This window comes from Ixodes scapularis, unplaced genomic scaffold (genome assembly GCF_016920785.2).
Source record: "Ixodes scapularis isolate PalLabHiFi unplaced genomic scaffold, ASM1692078v2 PGA_scaffold6__148_contigs__length_123643588, whole genome shotgun sequence".
In the NCBI taxonomy this organism is placed as follows: Eukaryota; Metazoa; Arthropoda; class Arachnida; order Ixodida; family Ixodidae; genus Ixodes; species Ixodes scapularis.
Window position 1 is genome coordinate 19,780,132 of NW_024609881.1, and position 20,927 is coordinate 19,801,058.

General features: G+C 46.1%; 2 protein-coding genes across 2 annotated transcripts; both read left to right on the plus strand.

The window, feature by feature from the left end:
• Window positions 1-14,183: 14,183 nt before the first annotated feature.
• LOC120840881 (uncharacterized protein K02A2.6-like) lies at window positions 14,184-17,231 on the plus strand. Its single transcript, XM_040211651.1, has 2 exons — window positions 14,184-15,993; window positions 16,390-17,231. Exons 1-2 carry the CDS (start codon window positions 14,184-14,186, stop codon window positions 17,229-17,231), a joined length of 2,652 nt encoding a protein of 883 aa, XP_040067585.1.
• Window positions 17,232-17,406: 175 nt separating this feature from the next.
• LOC115330447 (solute carrier family 22 member 6-B-like) lies at window positions 17,407-19,092 on the plus strand. Its single transcript, XM_040211649.1, has one exon. The coding sequence runs from the start codon at window positions 17,407-17,409 to the stop codon at window positions 19,090-19,092; it is 1,686 nt and encodes a 561-aa protein (XP_040067583.1).
• The last annotated feature ends 1,835 nt before the right edge of the window (window positions 19,093-20,927 follow it).

The following is a 20,927-nucleotide window of genomic DNA, read 5'->3' on the forward strand; positions in this document are numbered from 1 at the left end:
GCAGGCTCTTGGCAAGAAAATGATGTAGTGTTATTCCTATATTGTCATTTCAGACGATGCGTAGCCTCAACAGTGCTCTGCGCCGACAGCGGGTTGCGTCAAAATGGCGGTCGTCTCCTCTTTCCTTTCTTCTTTCTCTCTCGGTCTTTCGGCGCTCTCCTCTCTTCCCTTCACTTTTCTTCTCTGCAGCACCTTCGTCGCCACACCCACTGGACAGACTCTCTCAGTACGCGGCTTTGCTCGAACCTAGAGTTCCTTCATTGGCGACGTGAGCGATTGATAGCGTCGCTGTGGTCGGCCTGTCACGAATGGCCGAATGCTGAATATATACGTCAGCAAAGGATATCCCATTGAAAGAAATAAGGTTAATGTAAGCACTTTAATTTTGAAGTAGTTTGCAGCGTTGCTTTCAGAGCGTAATGATTTCAAGCTTCCATTATGCGGATTACTAACACCACCCAACTTGTTGTTCGCAAGGTAGTGACGTTAGGAGAGGTAACCATAGCAGGGGGCCACCAAAACACCTCCCCATTAATAGGCTCCCTACAGGAGCCAGAGTTGCGCGTGTGTTTTCCACGTGCCGTTGCACTGTTATTCGCCTAGATCCGATTACGTGAGAAGCAGACTCAAATGCCGTGCAGGAAAGTAGTCGTCGCAGGCGCCCCGGCGTACGTTCCCCTGCATTTGAGCGCGCCACGCGCCTCGAATGAGCGGCACCGCTATTCGCCGAATTCAGTCACGTGAGGAGCAGGATCAACATGCCGCGTATAAAAGCCGGCGCTACGGAGAGGAACGCGCGCAACTCTGGCTCCCGTGTAGGAAGCCTATACACGAAATCTACTCGAGCCGAAAGCTCCTCCATTTTGGAAAAAGTGGCGCCATTGATTGTTGTGTAAATGCTCTAGACACGTGCCACGCGCCACTTCTGGGTAGAACATGGCGTCTGAAATCTATCACAGTGCTGCGCTGTGCCGCCATGACATTCCCAAGAGCTGCACGTTGCACGTGTCTCGGGCATCGACGCACCTTGCGCCACTTTTGAAAAACTAGCGTGAGGAAGAAAATACGGTTTTGTTTTCTTCGTGTAGTAGCTGACAAAAAGTAATCACCGCAATTAATTAGCCAAAGTTCAAAAATCGTTGCACCGACACCACTCGAATGTTCTAGAAGTACGGGGAAGCCTTCCTTTTCGGTCATGAACATAGCATTATGATCCATAAATCAAGCTGATTCGGGAACAAACCTGGTTGGACAAATAATTAATGCAGTTTGTGAAAATAAACAATGTTAATAAGAATAAGCAATCGGTGTATCGAAGTACGAAAACTCGAAGCAATCGAAGTACGAAAACTCGAACCCTACTAGAGGCTACACATTGTGATGACATTCGGAAACAAGGTGGAGAGAGTGGTGCATTCCCTTTCTCTGCCGGCAGTCCCTTCCAGCACTGACCATGTTTTACTTCTCGCGCGGCAAAATTTATCGACTTCTACTACATCTGTAGGATAACAAGTCTATGCCATGCTGAATCAGCATGCGATTGGCCCAAGCAATAATGATTCCATGTTTGATTCATTTTTCTCTGAATGAATTTTATAGCCGAACATCAGACAGGTTTACTTTTGCTGTATTCTTTTAAACTTTGTCAGGCAATACGACGGACTAAAGGCCTCGCAATGTTCAAAATTATCAGGTTCCGCACTACACGGGACATGCAGGAAACGGACAGTGGTGAAAGGAAAGCGGGGGGGGGGGGGGGGGGGGGGGATGACGGCAGCGGAAGGGGCTGTATCTCTCTCCAGCTTCTTTACGAAATTCATAATGACGTGTTGCGACAAGCATGGTCCCAGGCTATATTCGCCACGCGCTCCTTTTATATTCCTCAGGATAGTGCAGAAAAGACTGCTGACTCAAGCAGGAGGGTCAAGGTTAATAAAACAAAATATGTAGATCGCATGCGCTGCATCGAACAGCACAACTTAAGAAGTCAAGAACGGAGTCCAAATTTAAGACTTTTGCTCAACATTCATAGTGCCCTGTGCGAGTAGCAGCGCCAATTCGACGTTCTGCTTGCTTTCTTCCTGCACCTAGAGAATAACAAGGGTGTCCTATTTTTTGCGTTTTTTTTCCCTAGAAATTTGCACTCACGATATGAGTATGATAAACGGATTACCGGAAGATAACTTTGTGCATATTTTCACTGCGCTGAGTTCATTGGCTCATCTATACGGTTTTTTTCGACTATATAGTGCTTTGGAACTCTCAGTAGAAGAAAAGGCTTCCGGCAGCCCCTGTCTGTTCAATCTCAATATATTTAGATTGTTAGTCCAAAACATTGGTATTAGTAAAGGAACTTCAAAGTTGCTCCAAGTGCAACCAACACTATCGCTTCAAGCACACTATCGCTTCAAGCCAAACTTGAACGTTCCGCAAAATTTGATTTCTCAACGTATCGCGCTGTGACCTACTACAGAGGTGCGGCTAGATGGTGGAAGTTTGGAGTGAAAATATCAACGGAGAATCTTATATCGATAAAAAATAAAATGAAAGACTGGTACAATCCCCTATGACGCCGAATTAGAGCGCAGCTTTTGAGGAGGAGGAGGGGAAGGTACGGAGAGGAGGCTATGCCCCTCCTCCTCTCCTCCCATTTAGGGGAATTTTTTCCGCTAAACTTAGCCGGGATATTGTTCCGCTAAATTTAGCGGGGGAATTTTTCCGCTAAATTTAGCGGGGAATTTTTTTCGTTAAATTTAGAGGGGAAAAATTTCCGCTAAACTTAGCCACAAAAATGTTCTGTTAAATTTGGCGGAGAAATTTTTCCGCTAAATTTAGCGGAGAAATATTTCCGCTAAATTGATCGGGAAAATATTCCCTCTAAATTAAGCAGGGAAATTTACCCATAATGCACCGCGCGGTTATGCCGACGTCGACGCCGCTCAAGCCGGAAACGGGCGCCTAACAGGTGCGCTCTAAAACAAAAAATAAGAAGCGCAACGGTGTAACAACTGGGTAGTATATCGGGCTTCTTTCTCTTGTAGGCCTTCTTTTCTTGGAAAGTTAGAAGACATTATTTATTCACAAATAACGCCACGAAAAATTACCGTTGTCATCTGTGCTGATTTTAACATACCTCTTTCAAAGACGGTGCACAACGATTGCTTATTCTTGTTAACATTGTTTATTTTCACAAACTGCATTAATTATTTGTCCAACCAGGTTTGTTCCAGAATCAGCTTGATTTATAGATCATAATGCTGTGTTCATGACCGAAAAGGAAGGCTTCTCCGTACTTCTAGATCATTCGAGCGGTGTCGGTGCGACGATTTTTGAACTTTGGCTAATTATTTGCGGTGATTAATTTTTGTCAGCTACTACACGAAGAAAACAAAACCGTATTTGCTTCCTCACGCTAGTGTTTATAAAAAAAAAAAAGAAATGAAGTAACTTGAACATCAAAGTGCCTCTCAAATCTCGGGTCGTCTTTCGAGCGACACATTGTGGGGGACCACCTAGTTTGTCGTTGAGTTTCTCTTCAGAGCCTCCAACCGCTTTCTCCGCGACTGTCGAATTTTTAAGGATTAGCAACGTCGAAAGTCGTGGCGAGTGATCGACACAAAAGACGGTTCGCCGCGGTGCTGACGGTGAGTGTAGCAGCGGAAGGCGACAGGTTTTGTTGACTTACACGTGTCCTTCAGAGACGTGTCACTATTTTTTTTTTTAAATGCGAAAGTATTAACTGTTTTATGAGGCGAGCCGACGTTATCAGCTTTTAAAACATGCCAAACGGCACCTTACTCCGCCGATTTCTTCATGGTCCCCGATTTGCTTGAAATTTTGCTAAACTCGCCAACAAACATCACTAAAATAGTATCCCAAATATTAGGTCAAAATAATTTTTTTTTCACGAAGTTATTGAATTTACAATTTTGGTCCTCACCGTGTTTTTCAAACTGAAAGTCTCTACTGGCAACAACGAAAAAGGGACGTCAGTGGAAGTGCAAGGGTTCACTCTTTGGTCTGTAGAATTTTTTTCCAAATGATTCGAAGCAGTTTCATGATGTCAAATGAATGCTTTGGAAGCTCGCTCCAGTCCCCGCGCTCCAGCACGAAACAAATGATTGGCATATTCTATTTTTTAGACTGCTCGCCCGACTGGCAAGCTTGCCTTCCACTGACGTCACGGCACTGAAAAGGGCGGGTATATTTGAATGTTGGTTTTTTGCATCATTTTCATTTCCTTTCCTTTCCTTTTCACACTACGTTCCCATTGGCTGGCGCGAGTCGACGAGGCTCCCATTCGCCACTGCTCGTCAGTTTGTGGGGTATCATCCTGACTGCGTTATCACACTGTTGTGTTATCGCTGATCACCGCGCTCGCTCGCCTGTTATCGGTTGTACGGCGCGTGGCAATATATAAGGCGCATGGAAGAAACCAAAGGGCTCGTTCTGCTGGGAACTACGTTGCTGTCTGTTCCTTCCTCGCGTAGCAAGGCATACGACAGTTTGAACGATCGCTCATCCGATGGCGCTGCGTGTCCCCGAAACAGCGACTCCACCGTTCCACGCCCAAGGTCAGCGCGTTGTACGCCGCAGATTAAAGAAGGGAGCGAAGAGCGGCGTGGCGTGCTTTCGCATTCACAACTCATAAGAAGTGCTTAGGTGTATCTTGAGCCTTTTTTGTTTTGTGCTTACGCAGCGGAATCGCAGTTTTGCGGGAGGAGGTGACGCGCTTTTTGTGACTTGTGCCTAGATAAACAATATAAAAAAATACAAAGTGATTTTTCTTTCAACATTAAAATCGTTGCACTAGGCCTTTAAGGGCAGTCCAGACCAAACCGTAAAACGGATCTGTAGAAATACGGGAGGCGGAGCCCTTTTTTTATACATATATATATATAGAACGTCCACCTGCCGTTTTATCTAGAGTATTTTTGGACGAGGGGCAAAGGGATAGCCGGACAGCCAACTCGCTGGAGTGTGGACGGGGAAGGTTGAGCGGGAGAGAGAAGAACGCAGACCAACGGGCGGGCAAAGAGAGAAAAAGTATCCTTTGTGGAGGAGGTGGAGGGGGATGTGCGAAAATCGCTTTTCGGGAAACCATTAAAGGGACAATGGGACGCTCAACGAGCATTTGTTTTTGTTTTATTCTACTCCTCGAAGCCATTCAAAAATCCCACAAAGGGTGTTTTTCCTCCCTTTCCTGCCGGTCAAGTACGTTTTTCTCTTTCTCTCTCAACCTTTTCGTTTCCAGCGTTGCGGCTCTCAATCCCTTTCAACTTCTGGTCCATACACTCCCGCACGCTTCTGGGCTAAAACAGGAGGCGGAAGTTCAGCTTTAGCAACGTTTAAAACAGCAAGCTGAAGCTATGAAAAAAATGAAAATAACAGGGTTCGCCTTTTTTTATTTTTGTGGACCCATTTTGCGGCTTGGTTTGGAACGCCCTTTAACCCGAGCGTAAAAGATAAGGAGGTGAACATCCCCAAATCAAGTCAGTCTCGCCCTAGATCACTCTCGAACATTGTAGGTCGAATATTCGAGATCCCAAATGTAGCACATAAGGAGCCGAGCGTGGCCTTGCCGTCTCACCCTCCCGACGAGGGAACACTCCCACACTGGCCAGCTGACACGCCGACGCTCCGACGTTCGCTGCTATTGTTTTGACGCTCGTTCTTCCTTTTGTTCTGGTACAAGTTCTTACGAGCGAGTTAAGACGAGGTATAAAAATGAAATTGTAAGACTCAATGAAGCCTGTTATTCCCTGAAGACTTCAAGTGAATGATTGCTGATGCTGATGAGAAAACACAATTTATATTTGCTTTCACAATCCACTCGGTCAATAAGCAATTTAATAATCAACAGTCAAACGAAGGGTTTCCTTACGACAAAAATATCTGCCATGGATGACGCGTGAAATATTGAAAGTGACGAAGGCTAAATAATTTTGGTTTGGAAAAGTAGAACAACATAGAACTATACTTGGATTTACCCTGCTTGAGCCTGCCATCTAATGGCAAGCAATTTAACCTTCTTTCACGCCTCCCGATAATTTCTTATTACCGTAAAACAGCTGTATCGAATTTGCTCTTTGAGAGCGGGTTTTGGTTTCGTGAATGGTTTACCATTTCTCCGTGATGTGCGGTTGACTAAGGAATTGTGGTTCGAGGAATAGCGAGGGTATGACGTAAAGTGCGCGAAGTAACTGGGTATCGGTTCTCTCCGTTTAACATCGCAGTGCTGACGACGATAAGACTGAGTAACCATTTTCAAAACACAAGTTTCTTTACCTGCGGGGAAAGCTGGCTTTGGAAATAAATACAGTCCGCCATAGCTCGTGTTACGCTTTTATTTGCTGCTTCTCTCGGACGTTTAACTCTAACTTTAAGAGAGCTCGATTTGCTCGATTCGGGGCCGCCGTAATGAGATGCATGCAATTGAGGAGCTTTGCCAACCTGCTTTTAGGACAAAATTTTCTCTCTTTATAAATGATTTTAGTATACAAGAGCGTTCCTCCCTTTATGGAGAACTGTTTACACCCTTTTTCTGAGACTGTGTGCCCCCATGATCTTCACAAGACTGCACGTTGCACGTGCATCAACCTACCTTGCGCTACTTTTAATACATGGACGGGCTTTATTTGACTGTGGGTAGTGCACGGGCTACCCGCACGATTTATATATCTAGCTTCGTATTCAGCTAATTAAAAAAAATCGCACTTTCAAAATTGTACTCTATTCACAGTGAGAAGCTCGCTAGGGGCTCTTCTGTTTTCCTCCCTATGGGTAGTGCGCGTATTACCCACGCAGTTATGTTTTCATTTTCATAGTGCATAGAAGCTTGGCGTTGCACGTGCTTGCACCGGCATAGGACGTTGAAGTAGCATCACTCTGGGTTGCGAAAGAGTTCCACCAGGCGGCTATACCCAAACTTCTCGCCGCGAAAAGAGACTCGCGCCGTGTTGAGGAAGAATAAACACTTTTGAAAATATCGTTTCCTAAGCTCGGCGTCGGGGTGTACCCAAAGCTTCCAATCGGCAGCACTCCACAGGTGTCACGCACGGTTTGGGAATGTTGTTCTTGTTGACCTTGAGTATTTGGTGCAAGCCCAAGGAGGAGATTGGCCAAAGATCAATATCATATATTAAAAAAAAGTGTAGGCCACTTATGGACCAGGTTTTGTTCGTATGAACATCATTCCTTGATATTTAAAAGTCCTAAAACGTAGTCATTTCGATGCCAAAATGTAATTGTATACACAGACCGACAGGCGGGCTTGACGTCACGGAGCTACGGCGGCGCTGCGATCGCGCCGGAGCCGGGGGGTGTGGGCAAAGCGCGAACGTTTCGCATGGGCCTCATAGTATTTCAGCCTGCCACGAAGCTGTGTTGCCGTTAATTGCACTGAAATGTACAAGAAAAGCAGCGGAGTGAGTTTCCACAAGTTCCCGGCAGACTCTGAAAGGCATAGAAGGTGGATAATATCCGTGGATCGAAAATTAGGGTCGCCTCGCGCGAACGACCGTTTGTGCGGCAAGCACTTTCTTGGAGGCAAGTGCGGCTTCCATTTCAATCTCCGTCCCGAGGCTTGCTTATGTGCAGGGAAACCGTCGTCTGATCGAGACCACCCGGATTTTGTTCCCACGGTGTTCGCGCACAAAGCACCCGCCAAGCGCTTGTCGGAGGCTCGCTACGCCCGTGCTACCCAGCAGAAGGGGATCGGCGACAGAACGGCAGTGTTGTAGGCGTTACCGAAAAAAAAGTAACGAAATACGTTACTCGTTACTTGCAAATCAAAGGTACGCGTTACTGAGCTATGTTGCCTAAAAAGAAAAGGAACGCCTTACCGTTACGGATAAAAAGTAATGCACGTTACTTCTGCGTTACTTTATAAATTATGATTTAACACGTTTTACGGTTTTGACAATACAGGTATGCATAAGCTCATATATCAAGAAACATTATGTTCATGCAGAAACTGAACATAATTACTCTATCTCTTTTTACGGTTTCACCTAAATACTCACGAGAAAAAGTGTAAAGAAAAACATGGCTTGACGCCTAAAACACGGAAAAAATTGAAGTGTAACCGTAGTAGCGAGTAACGTAACTACATTACTTGAAATAGTAACGTAAGTACGTTACCCATTACTGTGTAGGAAAAGTAACGAGTAGGTTCCTACGATACTGAAAAAAGTAACGCGTTCCTTGTAACGCGTTAGTTGCAACGTGTTACCGCCAAGACTGCTGAGCCGACAAAGCGTTACTGCTTGTCATGCCTTGTGGTCATGAGAGTAGGAGAAATAGCATACCTTGATTTGAAGACGCTGTGTGTATTTATTTAATTATTAAATGCACTTCCGCCGACTCATAGTCTGCTGATCCCGCCGGGAGTGCGGAAACCGACTCGAAGTAATCGTAGGCGTCAAGAGCCTTGTAAGCCTGCTCCGTGTCGGCCGTGAACTGGCTTGGCGAAAAAACTAAAGAAACGACGACGTTAGCCGTCGACTTCGGTGGTAGCAACTTTACGTCGGAAGTCCAACAGGCCTTGTTTACGGCGTACGGATCCTCGTAGGCAACGCCGTCCACGCACAGTAATTGTTTCGAAACTGCCGCCGTTCAGGCTCAGGTAGCAAGCTCAAATAGTCGGGCATAGCATACGACATACGTTGCCAGGAAATACGACTCACAAATAAAGCTAGAAGCGTCCCTACAATGTCAACAACGAGCGCACGCCACACAACGCAATTGCGAAAACACCGAGAACCGGGCCGCTTTTGCCCACATAGCTACCGCGCATGCGCGGCCTTCCGGCCGTGTTGGTAGACAGAGCCGCTCCGCGTGTCGGTCCATTCCATTTAGTCCTGTCTGGGCGGCACCATTTTATTCGGCGGGGTAAAACGAGAGAGAGGGCAGACGCTCGACTCCGCTAGCAGACGACACACCGGGAGGTTGCCACTCTTCACCTTTGGGCTGCACCGGCGGGCTGTACGGAACATCGAACTCTCGCTCCTGGCTGACGTTGTGAAGTGGTTCGTGTTCTTAGAATAGTTATGGCTACTCCAAAATCAGCCTATAGCTCTCTGTTGTTCTATTTCGCTAAGTGATCAACTAGCATATATTTTTTTCCTTTACTTAAATAGCATTTGAGTCAGCCGGCAGTACTATACTCAACTACTGCGTGTATTGCGGTAGGAGAGCACGTTTTTATTTATTATTTTAGACTTCCACTCATGGTTGCTAAAGGTCCAACTGATGGGGAAGAAATACTTAACCTCACTAGTGGTCTTAAAAACAGTACTGCTGCAGGGGAGGACGGTCTCAAATCCGAACCAATTAAGCATATTTCTAAACTAATATCCACTCCGCTAGCACATATATGCAACATGTCATTATTAGTAGGTCGTTTCCCAGACCGAATGAAAGTAGCGCGAGTTTTCGTTATACATAAGGGTTGTGCACAAAACAACTTCAATAATTAGAGGCCAATTTCTGTATTACCCGTTTTTTCTAAAATTTTAGAAAAAATAATAAATAGTCGACTAACTAGTTTTTTTGCAAAACACAAAATAATTTCAAAACAGCAGTTCGGATTTCAAAGAAATAAATAGACGGAAATGGCACTTCTAAACATTAAAGATAAAATTATAACCATTATAGAAAATAAGCACTATATTATCGGAATATTTCTTGACTTTCGAAAAGCCTTCGACTCAATTAAGCACGAAATACTGTTAACAAAGCTGAGTACCTATGGTGTAAGGGGCAAAGCGCTAGAATTAATATACAGTTACTTGAGCTCTCGCTAACAATTTACCACCTATAACGGCGTTAAGTCTGATATTCAACAAATCACATATGGTGTCCCACAAGGATCCATTCTAGGACCATTATTGTTTCTTGTTTATATTAATAATATTGTACATATCTCGCATTTTGCGGACATCGTAATATTTTCAGACGAATCCAATATTTTCTTCTCCCACAATGACCTCAGACATCTCGAAAGTGTATCAAATGATTGGTTAAACAAACTATCCACGTGGCTAGTGACAAACCAGATTGAAATGAATATTTCTAAAACTAAATATATTATTTTCGGGGCAAAAAACAAGGCACTTAATTATGAAATCGATATAAAATTTAATTCAAACAAATTAGAGAAGGCTGAATCCATAAAGTTCTTGGGTGTGTAGTTTCACGAAAATTTGTACTGGACAATTCATGTATCTAAACTATGTTTGACTCTCTCACGTTCAATCGGCATATTACATAAACTAAGACTTTTACTACCAACATGGCTTAAGCGCCAATTATACAGTGGGAATGACATCAAAAAGCAACCTTGAAAAACTTTTAGTACTCCAAAAAAAAAAAGCAATTCTGTCCATGGCATGCTTGTGTTATAATGATCACACGTACATTTATTTTAAGAAGTATAATTTATTCACTATCCAACAGCTAATATTTTTCGACTTCGCGAAAGTAATCTTCAATTCTCTTAAAAGCAACATGGAGTCCTTTGTTACTCAATTTCCGTTAAGAGACACCCAATACAACTTGAAACGTGTGGAATTTGATAGAGGCCGAATGCGTACTTTAGTCGGTTGCAAGCTAAGAAAAAACCGGAAATACCTCTCAGAGGAAAATGTAATCATACGCCGAGAAACGCCAGCCAATCGTTTTCATGACGTCACGATTCCGTGGACCAATCGCGATCCTTTTGAAGAAAAAAAAAAAAGCTCAACATGGCTGCTGGCCTTAGCAACGCGACGCTAGTTTCTCGTGACAATCATTCTGCTTTTTTGCACCGTGTTTTACGTGCCCGAGGTTACGCCACGAAATCTTAATGGTATTGGCTTGCGTTTGCAGCAGTTTTTGCGCGACAACGTGAGAATCCAGCGACGCTATCGCCAACCAAAATTTCGAAGCGGGCGCGAGGCTTAGCACTGCTGAGAGGTATGTTAGACGGTATGTTAGACAGTATCTTGGACAGAAAATGAATTGGGAAGACGGTACATTGGACATGACTTTCTTTCTTTACTAAACAGCTATTTCGTTGACAAAAACGTACTCTAACTTATTTAAATGTCCTGAATGAATTAAATAATTATTTTAGTAGTTTAAGACACGTTTCCTGGAGGAAGAAAAAGCAACGTTGCTAGCGAACTACTTTCTCGACGGCGGAGGCACTTCAGATGGGCTCAATGCGCTTGCGGGTGGAGCTAAAAGATTGTTCTTAGGTTGCATCCGAGTATAATTATGGAGAACGAACATTGAAGCAGCAATTAACACAACTTTTAAATATGCATCCACAAATTCTTGATACAGCAACTAAATCAAGATCTGCAAATACATTTAAAAAATAATAAAGGATTATATGTTCAAGCATGTATAAAGTCTTGTGAAAAAAATCTGCCAGACATTTCGTTGCGTTAGAAATGTACATATTTCTTGTTATTTTTGTTATGCTCTTGAGTTTTATTTGTATATATGCTGTGCGTAAATATGTGCATCTGCACTTGAAATTTTCAAAATGACGCGATTTTAGACAGAGCTTGTACGCCAGCCTGATGCTAGGTACAGCCCACTCGGCGGAGCAGACACATAAGGGTGAGAGGGGGAGGGCATTTTTTTTCTCGGCGCCTGCACGTAGCAATCTACGATTTTCATCAAAGCTGTATTTCATGGTTCGGTTTTATTTTGTAATAATACAAAGTGTAGCTTCCTTTTCGAAAAAAGGGCCAAAAAACTTGCCAGCGTCAAAATCGGATGGCGACGCAAACAACCGAGTCGAGTGGCGGCGCGCGTTTGGAGCACGTATTGATAGATAGCGCTATTTCGTTATCCAGACCGCTCATGACGACAGTGATTTAATTAAATAAACGTAATATTTTTGTAATATACCTTTGGTATAAAAATAAATGCGAACATTGAGAGCAAAACTTAAGTAAAAAAGGTAAGAAAAAAAAAACGTGGTTGCATAACGACGGCGCTCTTGCTGCCTAAAGATGTCAGCTGCTTCTCGTCTGCTTTCTTTCGCTGGTCGGCTGCACCCTCTGACACCGCTTCCTATGCCATCTATCAATATGTGCGCCAAACTCGCCCCGCAGCTCGACTAGGTAGTCTGCGTCACCGTCGGCCGTTGACCTCGGGAAGTTTTTGGTCCTACTTTTTTTTAGAGAAAGAGGGCTGCGCTTTGTAGTTTTAACAAGTTAAAACCGACCTGTTAAATACGCCTTTGGCAAAAAACAGATCTCTACGTGCAGGCGGCGATTTTTACGACCAATTCTAGATCGAGCCTGGAGACTTCAGCCACGCTATAGTTGAGCATAAAGCGTGTCATCATTGCCCGAGACAGATCTTTTTTGCGCCTCGTTTGAACGAGGAAAGTTAATTCTTTGATATTTTCGCTCCAAGCTTCCACCATCTAGCCGCACCGCTGTAGTAAATTGTAGCAGGATACGTTGAGATAACAATTTTTGTATACCTTCTCAAGGTGGCTAGAATGGTTAACGTACACAGTTTGGTTATCACACCGTATTTACACGATGGGTCGACGCACAGCTTATAGTAACCGCACGTCAACTTTTTTTGCAAAGAAAACAAGGAGGGACTGCTCCCGCTTTGCGCAGAAAGCAAATCTGCACGAAGACGTTAACTCTGTAAGTCAGAGAGCTCCTCCTGTCAAGGCACCAAGGCGTTATTCATAAATAGCGCGTCGATTACCGGCCGGTGTCGATACGATATGTTATATATATTATTTCTGTCGGCTCAGAACTTTGCAACACTTAGGGTAAACATTATATGTGAAAAGTATTCCAGGTCGGAACAGATACGCACCTTGTTTCTTCAACTGGAGCTTCTCGAATGCCACGAGTCAATGTCGTTCCTCGTTGTTTTTTCTCTTCTTCTTGCAAATCTCCTTGATAAGGTGAACGCTTTGTGCTCTACGCAAGACACGTGCCACGAGCGAGCGCTTCACATCTACAAACTACGGTGGCTAAAAAAAAAAAAAAAAAAAAACATTGGGGTGTGTGTACCTTTATACAGAATAGAAATTAAGATAGTGAACCAAGGAATTTAGTGTCCACAATAAGTGGCGCACGTTCTTTCCACGAGCCAGCAGCTGCCAGTGTTCGCGAGGCCACGCAACAAAAAAAGACGTCAAAGACCTCCATTCGCGGTTAAGATGACACTGAAATATATGGGCTTCAGGCCAAAGGAGAATAAAGACAAATTTTTGATCAACACAGGGGTGTCTAGTGTAAAAGGTAAGCGATCAATTGGTCTAACAAGCACGTAACTTTCACTTGTAGAGATAAAAAGCCTGTCTTTCTTCTCCTTTGGCCCGAAGCCCATACATTTCGCTGTCACCTGGTGCAACCATACTCAATTGGAATGTTTTTCACTTGACACGAGCTTGCTGGCACACCTGGGACTCAAGAATACTCACACGCAACGCCACTGGCCAAGAAACTCCTTTGTTGCGGTGTAATTTCAAGGACAAAGGCGATCATTTATATTCAATCTCTCCTTTGCAAAATTTGATGACGTAACGTGGGGATCGCAGTGTAGTGATGTAGATTTTATGTTTGCGCGTGATCACCGTATATAGCGGCGGCGACGAAGAAGAGGAAGGGAAATAAAGCCAGTGAATGGGAATGGCGGCCCGATTCTTATTCTGCCCGCCGCGGTAGCACTCTGTTTGTTCAGCACACTTGCAACGCTACATTGGCGACGAGGATGTGTTAGGCAGTCTTCAGCTACTGTTCTGGCAAGTGTCCACCCTCTACGACCTCGCAGCGCGCCGCCGCTGTATCACAAGCCGCTAGCTTCACAGCCAAGCCTACTGTTCTCCACTAATGATGACCCTCATTCCAACCTCACTGCCCCCTTTTGACTTGGATGCCACTGACCCAACTAATATCGGCACCGAATGGCGAAAGTGGATCACTCGCTTTGAAAACTTCCTCATCGCTTTCGATGTGAAGAATGACGCACGCAAACGTTCTCTCCTGCTCCACTATGCGGGGGAACGTGTCCATGAACTCTGCGATACCCTTCCTGACCAGCAGAGTGGTCCCACTTCAAGTACGACGCCAGATGCTGATACACCCTCAGTAACGACCAGAAACTCATACCAATCTCTCAAAGACAAGCTTGACGCATACTTCAATCCCCGCATGAACACCACTTTCGAGGTCTTTCAGTTTCGTCAGGCAAAGCAACTCGAGGGCGAATCTGTCGGCCAATTCTCGATAAGGCTTCGACTGCTTGCCCGCAATTGCGGTTTCGCGAACGCCGACGAGGAAATCAAGAACCAGATCATATTTGCAACGACATCTTCACGCCTACGACGAGTAGCCCTAAGGCAAGACCTTAACCTTCCATCACTTTTGAATCAGGCTCGACTCCTCGAGGATGTCAACCGAGCAACGACTGCCATGGAAGGGTCGTCAACAACCACCACGGTTCAAGCAATCTCTGGACAGCCTCGCTACGGCCATGCAGGCACATCCAGAAATGCCCAACAACCTCGCTGCTTCTCTTCCCGTCTGAAATATGGAGGCAGCGCACAACAACGCACCCACGTCTCGCCTCCCCAGTGTTTCCACTGTGGTGCTCCCTGGCCCCACGAGGGAGGACAAGTAAACTGCCCCGCCAAATTTGCCTCTTGCAAAGCATGTGGCAGAAAAGGACACTATGGCAAGGTGTGCCAATCAGCACACAAGCCTATCTTCCAGATTTCTCATGATTCTGACTCCGACGAGAGCGTTTATGCTGTCGGAACTATATCACAAGTATCGCACCAAAACCTCCCAGAGGTTCATCTGCAGGTTAACAACACCCCTATAACATTTCTTATTGACACAGGTGCTTCAGTATCGGTCATTGGAACCTCTACCCTTAACAAGCTTGGAGCACTCACAAAACTCCAACAAGCAGGCACGCGTATTTACGCCTATGGATCGGATGCTCCGCTACCAATCATAGGAAAGCTCAGTGTCACGCTGAAGTACAGGGACAGCGACACAACAGAAGACGTGTTCGTAATAGAGGGAACCGTGAAGTCACTGCTGAGCTTCGCTGCTGCAAATAGACTGGGCCTAATCCAAATTACTTACGCCATCCAAGGACACTCACAAAAAGATGCACGCTCGAATGGAGAGGTGCCCCCAAATTTGCTCGAGACCCCACTCGCTGCTTTTCCCGAGTTGTGTGCGGGTGTAGGCAAACTAAAAAACCTCCAAGTACACCTCCACATTGACAAAGCCATTGCCCCGGTTGCTCAGCCCCATCGCAGAATCCCTTTTGCAGTGCGAAGCAAAGTAGAAGAGAAGATAAGCCAGCTCTTGGCCCTTGATATCATCGAAGGAGCAACCGGACCTACTCCATGGGTTTCACCAGTCGTAATTGTGCCAAAGCCGCACAATCCAGAAGACATTCGCCTATGCATCGACATGAAATGTGCGAATAGGGCCATTCTTCGCGAGAGGCACGTCTGCCCTACCATCGACGACGTGATCACAGCGCTGAACGGATCAACACTCTTCACGAAGCTTGATCTAAAAGATGGGTACCACCAACTAGAACTTGATAATGAATCAAGAACAATCACAACATTTGCAACACACAACAAATTGTACCGCTACAAACGACTTATGTTTGGAATTAACGCGGCTGCCGAGGTTTTCCAGGAAACCATCCGTCAAGTACTCAACGGCATACCTCACGTCCTCAACATCAGTGATGATATACTTGTGTTTGGCAAGACAAAGGATGAGCATGATCAGGCTCTCCAGGCAACTCTCGAAAGGTTGACAGAGAACGGCCTCACAGTTAATCCAAAAAAATGTCTCTTCGCACGGAAAGAACTCTGTTTTTTCGGTCACATTTTCTCTGCTTCTGGAATCAGAACAGACCCCCAGAAAATCGCAGCACTAAAAAAAATGCCGGCCCCTGCCAACGCTCATGAAGTTCGAAGTCTGCTTGGTACAGTAAATTACAGCGGACGCTTCCTACCTAACCTTGCTGATATAACGTACCCTCTTCGGCTTCTCACAAAAAAGAACACCAAGTGGGTGTGGGGACCAGAAGAGCAAGGTGCTTTGGATACGCTGAAAGAAAAGCTGTCTGAGATCCCCAACCTTGTCTTTTTTGATGGTACAAAAGAAATAATTCTCACGGTCGACGCGTCGCCTGTTGGCCTTGGTGCCATACTAGCACAGAAGGAAGGCAACAACACCGAGATTGTCGCATATGCTAGTCGGGCTTTGACCCCCACTGAAGCACGGTACTCTCAGATTGAACGTGAGTTGCTTGCAGTTGTCTGGGGGACAGAGCACTTTCATCTGTATCTTTACGGTAACAACTTTCTCATTCGCACAGACCACAAACCCCTTGTCTCCATCCTCACCAACCCACGGGCGTGTCCATCGGCACGAATTGAACGCCTCGTGTTGAGAATCCAACAATACAACTTCAGAGTGGAGCACAAGTGTGGAATCAACAACCCCTCGGATTACCTGTCTCGCCATCCCATGCCGAGCTCCCCTGCTGACGCCCGCCTGGCTCATAGCACTAATGCATATGTCAACTTCATTGCCCACCACAACATTCCCAAAGCCATGACTCGTGCAGAAGTAGCTGCCGCCACTCTAAACGACCCTCATATGCAAAAGGTGATCGCTGCCCTCAGCAATCCTGCCAGGTGGAACGACCCAGCACTCAGAGAGTTTATATCCGTACAGCACGAGCTCTCTCTGACGGACAGCGGCCTACTACTGAAAGGCAATTGCCTCGTTCTACCGGCTGCTCTCCAGCAACAGGCGATATGTCTCGCTCACATTGGGCACCAAGGCATCTCCAAAACAAAAGCGCTCATGAAGCGAAAAGTATGGTTTCCCCACCTAGACAGCATGGTACAAACTACTCTTAAAAACTGTATGGCGTGTCAGGCAACCATCCAACATCAACACTCTGACCCCGTCGCGATTCCATCGAAGCCAAATCAACCTTGGGAGGCGCTCTCACTTGACTTCGCGGGGCCTTTCCCTAACGGCAAATACATAATGGTCCTAATGGATGATACGTCACGTTACCCTCTCGTGGCGGCATTATTGATCACGCGCAAACATAAAATCTACATCACTACATCACTTCCCCCGAGGAGCAAAGAAATGAACAGAGCGAAACGCTTTTCAGGAGCAGTACACCCAAGTGACGAGTGAAAGGGGACGCGGGCCTGTACCTTCCACTGCATTGCCAAGAAAAGTTGTCGCGGAGTATAAATGGCTCTGAGGCAGAGCTCGAGCGCCAGAAGCATGCCAGGGAACGAGCGTCGCGTGCACTTTCAGATCGCGTGTTCTTCATTCGACTCTACGCTATGCCCAGACGCATCGCAACATGAAGGCCTCTTCTCTTCTGACCCGAGACCGCACCGCTAGCGCCCCGACTGCCCCGTTGGACACAGCGCTTGTTTTCGGACACGGCACTTTCCAACGGCTGGCACTGCTGTGCGCCACGCTTTCCATCTTCATCGCAGTAAGCAACGGTCTCGCCGCCGTGGTATTCGCACGGCCCGTGGAACACTGGTGCAGACCACCGGCGGAGCTTGCTTTCATGCAGACCGACGTCTGGAAGAACCAGAGTATCCCCGTGGAACCGGACGGCACGTTCAGCAAATGCACCCGCTACGAGCCTCTACTGGACGCGGGAAATGCCACGGAGAACCGGACTGTGGTCTTCTGCAACGAGTGGGACTACGACCTGGCGACCGCGGGGAAGTCCATTGTCAGCGAGTGGAACCTGGTTTGCCACAGACACCGGCTCCTTTTGCTCCATTCGCTCGCATACTACGGAGGAGCCATCGCCGGGAGCGTCATCGGGTGCTTCGGGGACAGCCTTGGCCGCAAACCTGTCTTCATGGTCGCGCTCTTACTTCAAGTCGCCTCCGGCACGACCACGATCTTGTCCAACACGGTTCTCACATTTATCATCTTGCGCTTTCTAACATCGGTGACATCTCTGACAGTTATGAACATGGCATCTGTTCTGCTGTTCGAGGTGACGAAGACAACGCATCGCGTCGTCTTCTGTGCCTTTGCCGCCTCATGCACATCTGCGGCGCTGCAAATGTTCCATTTCCTCTTACTGGCAGTAGGTGGACACTGGAGGGTGGCTCAGGCGATACTTATGGTGCCGACATGCTTCCTCCTGTTCGCCTCTTACGCCATTGAAGAGTCTCCTTGTTGGCTGCTGGGCTTGGGCGACGTCGAAGGCACCGAGCGCGCCGTGATTTCGGCTGCCAGGGTCAATGGCTATCCCCTGGACGACGTGAAGGTCAAGATGAATAAGATCAAGTACGAGACGTTGCGGAGGGGCAACACGCAAACGAACGTACAACAACCAAGCCCCCTTGACCTTGCGCTGAACAGCTCTCTGCGTTTCCGAGCCGTCGTCCTTTTTTCGTGTACGCTCATGACGATTCTTCACTACTACGACACCTCTTTCGACAAGACCTTGGTGGAAAACCGGACGGGGCACATCACCCTAATAGTTGCGCGGCTACCTGTCTCGACAGCTTTCTTGTATGTCCTGCACTACATGAGCCGGCGCAAGATACTTTGCGTCACCATGTTACATATGTCGGTCGTGCTGGGCTTTCAGGCTTGGCTGGTTTGGCAAAAGGACAACACCATTCAGCCCATTGTTACAATTATCATTAAGGGAATTCTTCTGGACATTATTTCAATGGCGATGTTCGTTTATGTGTTAGAGATATTCCCCACCGTGCTACGAGCTACGAGCTTCTCTTTAGGCTCCATGTTCGGTAGGACCGGAGTCGTGCTATTGCTCTTGATCAGGGGGCCCAACCCGCCAATTAATCGAGCCCTCGCCATGGCGGTAAGCGCGGTCATATTTACTCTGATCGGTTTAGCTTTCCTTGCTTTACCCGAAACGACGAAGGTCATGGCCACCAACACCATTCGCGAGACAGAACTTGAGGATATGTGGCAGGTGCCTGCTAGAGAAGACTTTACGCGTCGCAGATCTGTTTCTTCGCATTCAAATGTTTCTAAGAAATCCTAGACGCAATTTGTTTCATTAACGTCGCTTTACATTATGGGACGTTTTATAAAAGAAAAACGTGCAATGTGTCAGTGGCGTCATCTTCTATACGCGCCTCCCTTGAATCCGCAAGTGCTCATGCACCATAGAATAGATGGTGTTCGCTTCAGACAGAAATCCCTGCGTACACGCCTCAGAAATGTCGGAAAAATATTTTCTTCACACATATGAATGATTCGAACACGTCTGTAGCAGGGGTTTTCTCAGGAATTGAAATTAGGGGGTGCCTAAATTTTTAGGGGGCGGGGGGTTGTGTTAGGGGGGGGGGGGGAAGTGAGAATAGAGTCGTTGCGAGTTAGGAGGGTGCCTCCAGAAAAACAGGGGGCGGGGGGGACACCCTCTAGGGGGTGGGTAGGGAAATCACCGGTCGGTAGACTTTTTGAATGGTAAAGCATTAACTATACCATGGAGTGGAGCCGGCGGCGCCGGTAACCGTAAAAAACCACTAAAGAAATTCCCATTCACCCACTGCCTAAGCAAAACGGCTCACATTGCGAATTCGGTGGTGAATTTCCGACCAGCCCTTGCCGGTGTCACCGGCGACCAAAAACCCGCCAGCGGTGCACCACGTGACCCTCTTCACCCGAACAGAAAGCGCCGGCAACCGGCGTTTTTTTTTTTGCCTGGGTTGCGCGTGAGCTTTGTTAACTTCCTCCTCGGTTATTCTATGGAACAATAAGAACGCTGTATGTATCAACAATATAAAATCTGACTCCTTGAGATGTGTGTAAACACAAGCGGCTTCACAAAAGTTTTCGAATTATTAACATTACAACGGTCCGCACAGCTTGGAGGATCTTAAGTTATAAAGTTAAATGAAAAGCACAATATTAAATCGTTCTGGGGCTGTCCGCACACACGTCAAATTTCTATATACCAGTGTTTGGATTTCAGAGGAATTGTCGCTATATTACAAGAGTCACATGGAGGCTTGAAAGCGTCGATTTTCACATTCTGTTTATTGTCATTGCCTTTTTTGGAGTCCTCAGTTTTCTCACTGCGCCCACCCCCCTTGAAATTGAAATGAGCATTCGAGTGCCGAACTCCATCACTATGCATACACTTTTTTTTTTTTCGAGGGGTTAATAACGTGTTTTTACACAGTTGTAAAAGAAAATAATATGTGATGCAGCTTGTGTCTCAGAGCAAACTGACCTAGCACGAGCTGGGGGGGGGGGGGGGGGGGGGGAGGGAAACGTTTTCCAAAAATATTGGCTTTCTCTGAAACATCAATTATCTTTATCTTCGTTGTTTTCGCTATATTGTAATGCTATGGTAAAAAGAAAACAGCAGCTATGGCGGATAATAGCTGACAATCTTATTGATCATGGAGAAAGCACTCGAAGAGATGAAGAATATTAACCGTTGCGAAGTTTTTCTTTGTAACGGCGCGGTGCTTTCTGAGGTGGCTCCACCAGCTCCTTCTGCTCACCTTCCCTTTGGACAGTGTATTCAGATCAAAATTACTTTCTGTTTTCAATCAAACATCAAAAATTTGTTTTTATTAATCAGCGCGATCGCTGTAAGTTTAGTCCAACTCCCCTAAATGTTCACGTTCCACGCATCGTAATTTGCACCAATAAGGTTTGCAGAAATTACTTCCATACAGTGTAGCAGTACAACGTACGAAGAGGGCTTTCTTAACAGGAATATGTAACTTACATACGCCTTGACGCGAATATGATTACAAAATCACAGAGGGAACTTTAAAACCACTGCTGGCAACTTCTTTAGGACGCAGAGGGGTGGGTGGTTGACTGATCATATATATAATCTTCGAAGCCTTCACTGCTTTA

Bases quoted from the DNA above. Each gene is read 5' to 3' on its own strand.
- LOC115330447 (XM_040211649.1), top strand. From the start codon at position 17,407: ATGAAGGCCTCTTCTCTTCTGACCCGAGACCGCACCGCTAGCGCCCCG.
- LOC120840881 (XM_040211651.1), top strand. From the start codon at position 14,184: ATGAACACCACTTTCGAGGTCTTTCAGTTTCGTCAGGCAAAGCAACTC. The intron at 15,994-16,389 runs GTACAGTAAATT...TCATTCGCACAG, and splicing joins TGAAGTTCGAAGTCTGCTTG to ACCACAAACCCCTTGTCTCC.